The sequence below is a fragment of the Lipotes vexillifer genome, unplaced genomic scaffold (assembly GCF_000442215.2).
Source record: "Lipotes vexillifer unplaced genomic scaffold, Lipotes_vexillifer_v1.1 scaffold628, whole genome shotgun sequence".
Taxonomy (NCBI): domain Eukaryota; kingdom Metazoa; phylum Chordata; class Mammalia; order Artiodactyla; family Lipotidae; genus Lipotes; species Lipotes vexillifer.
Window position 1 is genome coordinate 701,175 of NW_006779395.1, and position 12,621 is coordinate 713,795.

Genomic DNA, 12,621 nt, shown 5'->3' on the forward strand with positions numbered 1-12,621 from the left:
CATAATGGAAATGAATATAAAAAGAAATATATATGTGTGTATAACTGAGTCACTTTGCTTGTACAGCAGAACTTAACACAACATCGTAAATCAACTCTACTTCAATAAAAAAATAAAATAAAAATAATTCTTACGTCTTCATAATGGAGAAGGAGATAAAGGAGAAATGGAAATGAGCATCACCAAACAAGTTGACTTCGGGGATCCTGATTATCTTAGTCCTAACGGTCGAGGCTGTGGACCAGCCGACTGTATCTCGTGACGCCTGTTCGTCCTGGGGGAATGAGGCCTTCGCTGTCAGAGCTCACTAACCCTTGTCACCTTGTGCTTACTCCTCCAGAGGTGACCCACTACTTGGGCATGGGACACCGGCCCCTTCCCCACTTCCTGTGATTGAGCCAGCGGCCGGGGTTACTGTGGGGATGCCTGTCCATCACCAGAAGTCAGACTCTTGGGAGATGGACCCTGACTTGTTGCCCAGCTGCAGGCTCAGTGGCCTGAGCAGAGGGGGCAGTCTGGAGAGTCGGGCCAGCAGCTCTCGCTCCAGAAGTCTCACTCGGGTGAGTCCCTGTTTCTCTGGTGCTCTGTGTACTTGAATGTTGGCTGATTTCGCCCCCCTATCAGGAGTATCTTACAACATCCTTTTGGGGTAACTAGCTTGACGTCTTGGAATACTCGCTCTCTGAAGCGGCATTTCAGTGTGAATCGTATTAAGTTTTGCACAAAATCCAGAGCAGTGATAACTTGGCTGCTAAGACCCAGAGCACGCCGTGCCTGAAGGTGGCCACCAGCCCAGGCCAGGGCACCTGCCTTTCAGGTCCAATGACTGGAAGAAGGGAAACACCTCACAGGATAACATCAAATTCACTTTAAAACATATGTTTAAGTCCTTTACAAATATAAATGCTTTCCTATCCTTTTCTCTCACCATCCAGACCTTTACATAAGTGTCAACAAGCTTTGGGAACTTTCACAAAAAGTCTGTAAAGTTAAGAGATGATCTTTTGGCCCTCCCCACCCCTCAGGGTATTCACCTTTCAGGATGGAGACCTTCATATTCATAGAGGGAAGGACAGGAGAGAGTCCACCTTGGATCTCAATAAAAATGGTCCATTGTTCATCTCAGCCCATCTTCAATGGGAGCACAAATTTTCTAAAGATACACCAATCCCTAAAATTAACCCCAGTTATGCTGAACATAAGAAAGAAGTGTACAGAGGGCAGTTAATAGTAACAATAGAATTTTATAGGCTCCTACTTGCATATTTTCTTTTTTTCAATCACCATGGTAAGTATGTAATAAATATTATTTGATTCACCAAAGGAAAAATATACTACGAATTACTCTCTGGGGCTACCCTGGTGGCGCAGTGATTGAGAGTCCGCCTGCCGATGCAGGGGACACGGGTTCGTGCCCCGGTCCGGGAGGATCCCACATGCCGCGGAGCGGTTGGGCCCGTGAGCCATGGCCGCTGAGCCTGGGCGTCCAGAGCCTGTGCTCCGCAATGGGAGAGGCCACAACAGTGAGAGGCCCGCGTACCGCAAAAAAAAAAAAAAAAAAATTACTCTCTGAATATCTGAGAATCTATAAATCCTTAAGAATAGAGAATTTGGGACTAATTTTTAAATTTAAAAACTTTATTTAAAGAATATGTTAAAAGAATAGGTAGAAAGACATACAGATGAATACTCCAGTCATTAGTGGAGTCTGTTCTCCAAAGCACAGTTAGGAAGCAGTTCTGCTCTGATGTAGAGGGTATTTCTAAAACATGGCGTGGATAACTTAGGAACCATAGTCTAAAGGGCTGCCCTGTGTGCGTGGGGAGGGAATAAAGTCAAGAATGGTCGTCAGATGACCTTGGTCTCTGAGGAAATGGGTATAGTGCGTTATGAGTCAGTGCTCGAATTATTTTCTTGCCTTTCACGTTCATTTTCTTATTGAACTTGAGGCAAATCTCTTAACATCCTTTGTACCATGGCCTCTTTTGATAGAAAGCTGAAGTGATACCTGTTGTCTGTCTCTTCCTGGGAGAGTCCATAACCCCAGGTGTATCACATGCGCTGAATTTTGGGCAGGAAAGTCGCTACTCTTCTATCTCCACTGTAGTCATATAGGGTCCATTCTTCACATGCACCAACTCATACCCACCCTCACCACATCCTCTGCGGTGGGTCAAACTCATACTCCAAAGACAGAAAGGACTTGATTGAGCTCTGCAAAGGACTTGATTGAGCTCTGCAAACCCGTCCATGGAGGACTGCCTTCCGTCTGTTCTATGTAGGTGATTTATCCCTTTGCTCAAATACTGAAGCACTGTTCTCGGAGGTGAAGACAGAGGCAGAGCTTGCAGTCTGGTGGCTGTGGTTCACCCTGACAGAATTGGCTGCAGATTTGCTTCCACAGGCAGCAGACTCTGAGATGGACAACGTTACAGCACAGAAGGCTTATTAGGGCTGTTCCTGGGCTCAACATCTGGAAGGAAGAGGAAGCAGGGTTTGGGCAGAGAGAGAAGCTGGGCTGTGAGGCAGACCCAACAGAGGCCTGAGCTGTTCCTCAGGAGGCCCTGGCGCTGCTGGGCCGAGAGTGGAGCCTGGATACCCACTCTGCCATCAGCCCTGGGATGAGGACATCCCTGGAGGGAGGCACGACCTTGACAAGACAGTTCCTTTCAGTTGGAGACAGTCCCCAAAGGGGACTGACAGCTGAGGGCCGCCTGCCAGCAGCATTCCCAACAGATGGGGGACCAGGTCCTTCATCCCCAGGGTGACCTGGGGGGCACATCACACTCCCTACCACGAAGGTGTAGGAGAAAAGGAACAGAGCCTTTTAGAGGGACCGAAGGCACCAGAGCAGCTATAAGATGTCTGAACTAGAAGAAGCAAGACTGTGAAATGAATTCGGGGAGTTTACAAGAGACCACCATATAAATACAGCTCTTCACAGAGCGTCTGTCTAGGCAGGTGGGGTGTTCATTCCATCACCTGGCAGATTTGGAGAATATGCATCATTTTGACTCTTTGTCAGGATGTCAGACCCAGGAATTCATCTTCAGAGGCAAAAGGTCTTCTTTGAAAGAAGGTCTGCTAAGTTTCAGCTCCAGAGTCACAAGGAGAAATGGTTTATTATAAAACTTTTTATCACGGATGTATTTTTTGGTAAGATATGAGAATTATCTTTAAGTTCAAAGACAGAAAAGACTATAAATCTCTTATATTTGTAAATCTCAGGAGGTCAAGATGGGCGAGGTGAGCACAGTGTTATGCCTATGAGCCGCCTGTGCTGGAAGGGCTTTGTGAGCCTTAGTGCTGGGCTAAGTAGGTTCCACAGTGGAGTCGAGTACAGATCAGAAGGACGTTCCCCAAGATATTTATAATTTCTCTTAAGTCCTCCCAGAAATCCGTATGCATTTTTCAAGTTGCTTTATTTACTGATACTAATCAGTATCCTGAAAATTGGCTCAGGATAGTAATAAACACAGGATACTAGAGACATGCCTGGGTTCAAATTCAAATGTACCTCCCTCTGGAACCTGGGAAAAGTAACTTAATCACTTTCTTCATTAGTTATTTTCTTCATTAGTTTAAAGGGGGGGGGGGGAAGGGGGATAATAATTCTTTATCAAGGGTTACCGGTAGAGATGAAAGGCCCAGCATCTAATCAGTGCTTCCTAATTACTGGTACAAGGTCCTGTGAGTGCCCTGTTAGCCCCAGGTGGAGAATAACTCCACTCCATCCTGCCCCGTCATCCTGTTTGGATCTGTGCTTTCCCATCTATCCATCTCTTATCAGTAGCCTTGGGGGGGGGGGAAGTGGGATAATAATTCTTTATCAAGGGTTACCGGTAGAGATGAAAGGCCCAGCATCTAATCAGTGCTTCCTAATTACTGGTACAAGGTCCTGTGAGTGCCCTGTTAGCCCCAGGTGGAGAATAACTCCACTCCATCCTGCCCCGTCATCCTGTTTGGATCTGTGCTTTCCCATCTATCCATCTCTTATCAGTAGCCTTCTGAATTTCTTTCTTTGACCAGTAAAGATAGGATGGTAAAAGGGAGTCTAAATTTGGGGAGGGTCTATATGTTTTTATTCTAAATCCTCAGTCTTTTTATGACTTGTCTTTTTAGAACGACAGTCAACTGTAGTAGTTTCCCTACTCCCTGTTCTTTATTCCCTGACCTCATAAAAGGTTTGTCAGTAACAGTGTTTTTAGGCCTCCAGATTGTATGGGATTAAATGCACCCCTTGGAGGGCTCTTTACATAAAAGATAGTTCCAATTTATAGAAGTGTGTATTTCTTTTAAGTAACAGTTATTTTTAAAAAGAAGATTAAACATTAATGCCTAAAGTTAAATGAGAGTATTGTAAAGTTTTTAAACACTAGTTGAAGTGTGGCCTGGAAGATGACAGATCTTTGCTTTTTAGAAACCTTTCTCCTGAGGCAGTACAAGTTAAAAATTAAAATAGCTGCTTAGGTAGGATTGTTGTGGCTATCCACATGGCCACCGTCATAACCCAGGCTGTTCTAGGAGGGTGAAGTATGTGAACTTTTTATCGCTCAAGAGGCCAGTTGTGGTTGTGTGCGTGTATTGTTTTTCTTGTAAGGAATTCTTCCTCTGAACATTTTCTAGCAAAATGTATATCTAGAACTAGAACAAACTGGCCAGGACTTCCCTGGTGGTGCAATGGTTAAGAATCTGCCTGCCAATGTAGGGAACACGGGTTCGATTCCTGGTCCGGGAAGATCCATGTGCCGCAGAGCAACTAAGCCTGTGCGCCACAACTACTGAGTCTGTGCTCTAGAGCCCGCGAGCCACACCTACTGAGCCCACATGCCACAACTACTGAGCCCTCATGCCACAACTACTGAGCCTGCGTGCCTAGAGCCCGTGCTCCGCAACAAGAGACGCCAGCACAATGAGAAGCCTGTGTGCCGCGACGAAGAGTAGCCCCCGCTCACCACAACTAGAGAAAGCCCACATGCAGCAATGAAGACCCAACACAGCCATAAATAAATAAATTTTTTTTAAAAAGAGCAAACTGGCCATATACTTGACTAAGAGGGTCTCTTTTTCCTTTGAACTGTAAGAAGGACACCTTCAGTACAGTACAGTTGGTAGTGTAGTTCTGGAACTTACCACCTCGAGAGGTGATGGGGATTCAAAATAAAAGGTGCAGGAAGGATTTAGAGACATTCATAAATGATAGCTCTTTAAGGGGGCAAAGGAAGTTTTGGGTATAAGGTGACATATTCTTAAGCTCTTAAGGCCAATATCTCAGACACACATCTCATCAAACATCCGGGGTGCACTTCCAGGGACCAGTACTGCCTCATGCCAGGATCCTTAGGTTCTTCTTATGCACATGGTCTGAAGCCTGCTCTGCCCGGCAGGCACCCTGAAGCTTCCTCCAGAAAAGAATATGATTTAACTAGCTGAAAAGAGGGGATGCTCTTAATACCCATAGGAATTAAGGAATTTCATAATGTGTGTGCCACTTTGAAGGTGGACTGGAAACAGCCCAAGTCCCCAAGCATACTTTCTATTCATTTTTGTCTCTAACTTGGGCAAAACCAATGATCCAAATTCATTGTTTTTGGAGATTTGATATTCAGTGTACTGTCTTGAAACCCTGCCTGGTCCCTTAGCAGACAAATCTTATAGCCCTCAAGTCACATAATAAGCCTGTGATCAGACAGCAGCTGTCGTCAGCTCCTGATCACCCCTTCCTTCTTCAAAGCCTCTGAGGTCGTTTGGCCTCACCCGTCGGCCGTGGCAGAAGAAGGTAAAGCAAGCTGGGGCGAAGCTGTCTCCATGGCTGGCTCCGCCTGAAGTCTAAGCAGGACACTAGGAATCTGACATGCTTGTCGCCAGACAGCTTCAAGGAGAAGACACAGAACAGAGGCGTGGGAAGGAGAAGCAGACCGGTCAGTAGTAACCACATTGTCCTTTCAGCTCTGGCTCCTTCCCCAGATCGAACCCAAAACTTCCTGGACAGAGCAGCTATTTTAAAACAAAGCTAAACTGCTTTGAGGAGAGTTCAATTCAGTAAACATGCAGTAAATGCCTCCCACATACCAGATTGGATAGGTGATGGAATAAAACTCGGTTTTAATCTTTTCGGGAACTCACAGTTTAGTGACACAACAGCTACGCGGAACTCTGGGATGTGTGACAAGCTTATGTGGGGTCTCACGCACGACGCCACGCGCTTAAAGGCATTTCCCTCTCAGTCGGGACCGCTTTATGACGTTGCCAGTTCAGAGAAGTTTAAGGCGGCCAGGGAGCCCAGCGTTGTCCTTCAAAGCCATGATTCTTTCCATCTGTAATCAAAACTGCTTGCATATCTCATCCCCCGCGGCCTTGTCTGTGTCTCTTTCCGGCCACAAGTAGAGGTTTACGTTAACCATAGTGAAAAATTACAACAGGGACTAGTTAGAAATAACCCTAATTAAGCCCTTGTAATGAAACCGTGGGAAAGGCCACATGCACTTATGGTCTTTCTTATGAGGTTGCCAAAGTAAAGCGTGGCATTCACAGGGGGGTCAGAAGCACAGAAGACACTGATTCCTATTTTCTTCTCGCTGCCCCTACGTTGTGTTTCAGCTCATGGGGGGCGTCTCTCATCACCTTGGGTTTTTAAGTCAATAAAGCCTTGCTCAAGTGTCAGGGAGATCATTTTGGTGTTTGTAGAAAGAGAATGTGACCATCAACTCACATTCTGCCTGAACAAATACCCAAGGCCGCCTACCTGGGAGAGTTGGGGGTTAAGACATCTTGACTCATCTCAAGAAATTATTTTAGCCGTCATAATCTTTCTTAAATTTTCTTTCTGGGCTTCCCTGGTGGCACAGTGGTTGAGAATCCGCCTGCCAATGCAGGGGACACGGGTTCGAGCCCTGGTCTGGGAAGATCCCACATGTCACGGAGCAACTAAGCCCATGCACCACAACTACTGAGCCTGTGCTCTAGAGCTGCGAGCCACAACTACTGAGCCTGCATGCTGCAACTACTGAAGCCCGTGTGCCTGGACCCTGTGCTCCACAACAAGAAAGGCCACCACAAGGAGAAGCCCGTGAACTGCAACTAAGAGTAGCCCCTGCTTGCCACAATTAGAGAAAGCCCGTGAGCAGCGATGAAGACGCAACACAGCCAAAAATAAATAAACAAATAAATAATATAAATTTATAAAAAAAATTTTTTTCTTTCTTTCTTTCTTTTTTTTTTCGTTGAAGATACAGATAAGTTCTGCTGGTTCTTTTTTTTTTTGCCTCCTTCACAAGGAGTTACCACTGTTGTCTTAATCTGCCGTCAAATCCAATTTCTTTGTTTAAAAGAAAAGCAAAACAAAAGGAAAAAAAGCCTAAGAACTGAATGAATTCAGTGGCTTTTTTAGTTGGGGGTTATTTTAGTATGAGTGTTTTAAGCCTTCTCGACTTTTTTTGTTCAGCCAAACAAACAAAGGTTTTTTCTCTCTGCCATTTGCCTAAAAACAAATCTCCTGTCACACATTTGTACTCCCATAGGTATGTCTAGTATCACTGACTTTTATCACTGCTGATCGCATTTGTTATAAGAGTTGGTCATTCAGCCAGGACCATGTTCCTCTCAGAGCTCCACCGGGACTAGAGGGACAATTTTGCTGTCATCTTTGCAGGAGAGGATAGGTGGCACCAGTCTGGGACTCTGTCCTCCTCCTCATGGGAGACTTGTTCAGTGTGCATTCCAGTTACGGCAGTAGATTTGGCATTTTGAATTTTCTGGTTTGAATACATTAGAAATTATTTCTTCACCATCATAATACATAGATTAGGGTAGAAATGCAGTAGATTTGGCATTTTGAATTTTCTGGTTTGAATACATTAGAAATTATTTCTTCACCATCATAATACATATTAGGGTAGAAATGTATGTACTCCCAAGTTCTTGAAGCAAAACAGTATTTCCCTGAGAGGCTTGTAGACATCACCTGCAGTCAGCATGGTAGTTGGGGTAGCACAGGTGAGGGATGGTTTTCTAGACCGTTCTTTTAGCATCAGGAGATTTGTAGCCTTAAAGAACTTCCCTTTATTCCACATCCCAAATTGGCGCATTAAAAACTTCATTGATAGAAAGGAATTTAAAAATTGTTTCCTGCTGTCAGCCTACTACCTTCCAAATAATAGGGACAAATGTTCGTCCTCTTCCATTCGCCCCTTTCCAAGAAAGCTGCTATGTTTTCTTATCCTCATTTCCTCTGTGCTTAGTTCTTTGGGAACTGAGTTAGCAAATCTCTCATCCAATAGCACCAGTGGTCAAGCAGGGGCCACCCCGGCCAGGGTGCCAGCTCTCTTCCCTCCTCACATGGGGCCACTGGTCCACTGCCTTGCTTTTTTTCTTAAATGTATTGTAACGGCTTTATTGAGATGTAATTCACATACCCTGTGGCTCACCCATTACAGTATTCCATTCAGTGGTTTTTAGTAGATTCACAGAGATGTGCAACCATCATCACAACCAAATTTAGAATATCTTTATCACCCAAAAGAAACCCATGCCCACTAGCAGTCACTCCCCACTTCCCTCCAACTGCCCTAGGCCCTGGGCAACCTCTCATCTGCTTTCTGGCTCCATAGATGTGCCTGTGCTCGCTGCCTTGCCCTTCAGGCTCGGCCTCTTCCCCGAGGCCCACGTCTTCCTCTTTAATGTCCCTGCCTGAGAGAGGCAGCAGCAGCATCTCCTGGGAATAGAGGTGTAGACAGAACTCTCTCAGCCAAGGGCCACGTGCCCCTTTTCTGGCCCTGAATTCTTGGCTCCCCAGCCCTTGGCACTGCAGCTTTTCTCTGTTTCTGCTTCCTTTCCTCTCCTAGGTACAGGCAGAGTCCGGGTTCATTTGGAGGGCAGCTTCTTGTTTGGGGAATTAGGCAACAGAGTCCACAGCGTGGTTAGCCCTGCCCCTTAGGTCAAGACTCAAGGCCAGGCTGATCACGAACAAGTCACCCAGCCTGCCCTCCAGCCTCTAACACTCGAGAGACACCTTGGATAGTTGACGACGCAAGAATCTGAGTCTGCCAGGACCTGGGGCTCTGATCGCTGACCAGCCTGGTTAAAACCGATTTATGGGGACGTCCCTGGTGGAGCAGTGGTTAAGAATCCGTCAGCCAATGCAGGGGACACGGGTTCAAGCCCTGGTCTGGGAAGATCCCTCATACCGCGGAGCAGCTAAGCCTGTGCGCCACAACTACTGAGCCTGCGGTCTAGAGCCTGCGTGCCACAACTACTGAAGCCCGCGCGCCTAGAGCCCGTGCTCCACGACAAGAGGAGCCACCGCAGTAAGAAGCCCACGCACCGCAACGAAGAGTAGAAGCCCCCGCTTGCCGCAACTAGAGAAAGCCCACGTGCAGCAATGAAGACCCAATGCAGCCAAAAATAAATGAATAAATTTATAAAAAGAAAGGGAAATAAGTAGAACAGAACAGAAAGCAAGCAGAGAACCGGTTCTGGCCTTGGATGCTCTACAAAATAGTTGTGCGACCCTTGGAAAGTCATTACATCGCCTCTGCACCCAGTTTTCACACCTTCAGGTGAGGGAGCTGGACTGACTGATCTCCGCGTTGCATCTGTCAGCCCGTGAGTCCTGTAGTTTGTCACACAACATAAAATGGTTGAATAGGAGCTTCCCTTTCTAAGCTTATTTTCCAAATGAAATATTATGTTGGGACTCCTTGCTTTGAGGTTGTATTGGACATACGGGGTTTATATACCCCATTCTCACTTTTGCCGCTCACTTAACTGGGAAATGGGAGTGTGTCTTAAGCTGACGGTGTGTTACAGGTCAGTTGCCTATTTAATTCTACTGTCTGTCTAACCAAAGAGAAATCATTATACCCAGCCAAAGTATCAATAGATTATCAAATCTTGTGAATAACCCTATTGAAACACTGAGTTGGGAAGGTCAAAGTAGGAGGAAAAGGGTAGAGAGCATTAATTTATTTCCCCAAGACGTTTAATTCAACAAATAGTTGGGGCTAAGACTTTTTTGGTTCCGGTTGTTACCATTATCACATCACCCTAACAACATCCATGGTGGTTGTAATTATTAGCTAGAGGGATCATTGTCATGCTAAGAGCCCTACTCATTTTAGACTTGCAGGGTTTTTTTGTCGTGGTGGTGGTTGAATCACCAAGCTGAACTTCTCTGCATGGAGAGAAGAAAAATGCGAAATGTCTTAGGGTGACTCTGGGAGGAGCAGGGTTGGTGTGGTGTGTGCTGAATGATGGGCGTGGGGTAATCTAGCAAGACTCAGGCTAGATTAAGAGGAAAGAGGAGGAAAGAGGAGGCAGGATGCTCTGCGCCACCCGCCAACCCACAATAAGTCTAGAAAAATCACGAAATGAGTAGCATCGCTGGATTTTTTATGAAAGTTTCGTGTTCTGGTGGCCAGAGGGCCAAGACAGACCTACATGGTGAGGAGGCAGCTGACACTGTGGTTACAGTGACTGCATCCTTGACACGAGACAAACTCTCAGCTCTGTGCAGAGTTCACAGATGCCTCAGACATGGCTCTTTCCTCTACATATAAAGTCCAGCAAAGGTGAAATGCATGGGTGATGAACAACTACAGTAAAAAATAGAATTTTATACGAAGAGTCGATTCTTCCTGTTAAATAAACCTCAACTCATCTGCTTCTCTCTGTTCCCATCACCATGGCTCTACTTTAGGTGACTTTTGTCTAAATTGTTTCCATATTCAGTTGTCCATACTGTTTCCTATTTTCCACACTATTGCCAATGTGATCTCTCCAAAATACGTATCTAACTACCTCTGGTCCCTTTTTGTTTAACTCTCGCCCACTTCTTTCAGATTATTGACAATCATTTCATCTCCAGAGTTTTTCCATATCAGAACCCCTGCCCCAAAAGTGTGAATTGACACCCATACTATGTTTCCTTAACTCGCCATAGTCACCTTGTCATAGCCACTTTGTCTACTTTCTTGTCTGAAGCCCTCATTAGATGAACTAAACCAGACAGCAAGAACATTACTTACACCCTCATATATACATTGCCCGATGCTTACTAGATGCTCAAATATTTGAATGCATGATTCAGTGGGTGCTATGGGGGTAGGCTGGAGGTAGGTGACATTTAAATTGGACCAGGAAGGACAGGTGAGATGTGGCTGTGCAGTCATGGGCATTGCTGACAGAGAAACAGGTCTAGGAAATAGCAAGTGATTTGATTTGATTATAGGGCAAGAATTAGCAAACCCCACTCTGTGGACTAAATGTGCCCCCCCCGTTTTTGTAAATAAAGTTTTATTGTAACAAAGCTAATAAGCTCATTCATTTACATATCACCTGTAACTTTCACACTGCATTGAAAGAGTTGAATAGTTGCCATCATTAAGACTGCAAAGCCCCAAATATTTACTATCTGGCCCTTTACAGAAAAAGTTTACCAGCCCTGCTATAGAGTATAAAGGGGAGAGGAGTAGGAGTGACATTTAAAAGGTAAGTAGGGTGGTCCCCGCTCGCCGCAACTAGAGAAAGCCTGTGCGCAGCAACAAGGACCCAACACAGCCAAAAGTAAGTAAGTAAATAAATAAATTTAAAAGGTAGGTAGGGCCAGATCCTGGAGTTCTCAGAATTAAGTGTAAACCCATTAGTCATATATTCTGTAGACATGAAGGACTTATAAGATTTTAACCCTGGTTCTTTTGTTAAAACCTATTCCTCTCTTCTTTGGTTCAGTGCTCAATAAAAAGTATTAAATAAGGAACGCCTGGTGCCCATTTTCCCCTGTAGTATCCTGCTACTCTTCTAATGTGCCTTCACACGGATCCTCTTATTAGAGGGAAAAATTGAAGTTCTTAAGGGCTAAACAACTGCTAGATATGTAAACTGATAAACTTACAGAGATCTAGTTAATACAAAACTGTTACAATTTGAACTGGAGACAATTTTTCCTTAAAATCACTCTGTTCCCCCCCCTCCAGCCCCACCCAATCTCAAAAGAAGTGGAACAGAAAGATATGCCATGAACTAAATCTAAGGGCACACTGTTTCCTCAGTTCAAACTTAAAAAAGGAAATCCATACAAAATCTGATTATAATGAAAGGAAAATTATAATCTGTCTTGTGGATATATATGCAAAAATTCTAAACAAAATGTTAGCAAATCAGATTCAGTGTTGTATAAAAAGGCTAATAACATCACAACCAAGTTGGACTTATTCCAAGAATGCAAGGTTGGTTTAATAGTTGAAAATCAATCACCATACTTCAGTACATTAACAGAATAAGTGAGAAAATTGTGACAACTAAAATTGTCACCAGACATTGCCAAATGCCCCAGGGAGGGTAAAATCATCCCCAGCTGAGAACCACTGCAATAAATGAAGAAAAAGCCTTTGACAGAGTTCAAAACCCATTCGTTATTTTAAAGACAAACACACTTGGGCTTCCCTGGTGGCGCAGTGGTTGAGAGTCCGCCTGCCGATGCAGGGGATGCGGGTTCGTGCCCCGGTCTGGGAGGATCCCACATGCCGCGGAGCGGCTGGGCCCGTGAGCCATGGCCGCTGGGCCTGCGCGTCCGGAGCCTGTGCTCCGCAACAGGAGAGGCCACAACAGTGAGAGGCCCACATA

General features: G+C 45.2%; 1 protein-coding gene across 1 annotated transcript in view; it reads left to right on the forward strand.

Annotated features, from left to right (window-relative positions):
- Positions 1-422: 422 nt before the first annotated feature.
- PROSER2 (proline and serine rich 2) overlaps positions 423-12,621 on the forward strand; it is a 20,892-nt gene continuing 8,693 nt past the window's right edge. Inside the window, exon 1 of the mRNA XM_007452574.1 lies at positions 423-560. Within this exon, the coding sequence (XP_007452636.1) occupies positions 423-560 (138 nt within the window). The remainder of the gene's footprint in view (positions 561-12,621) is intronic.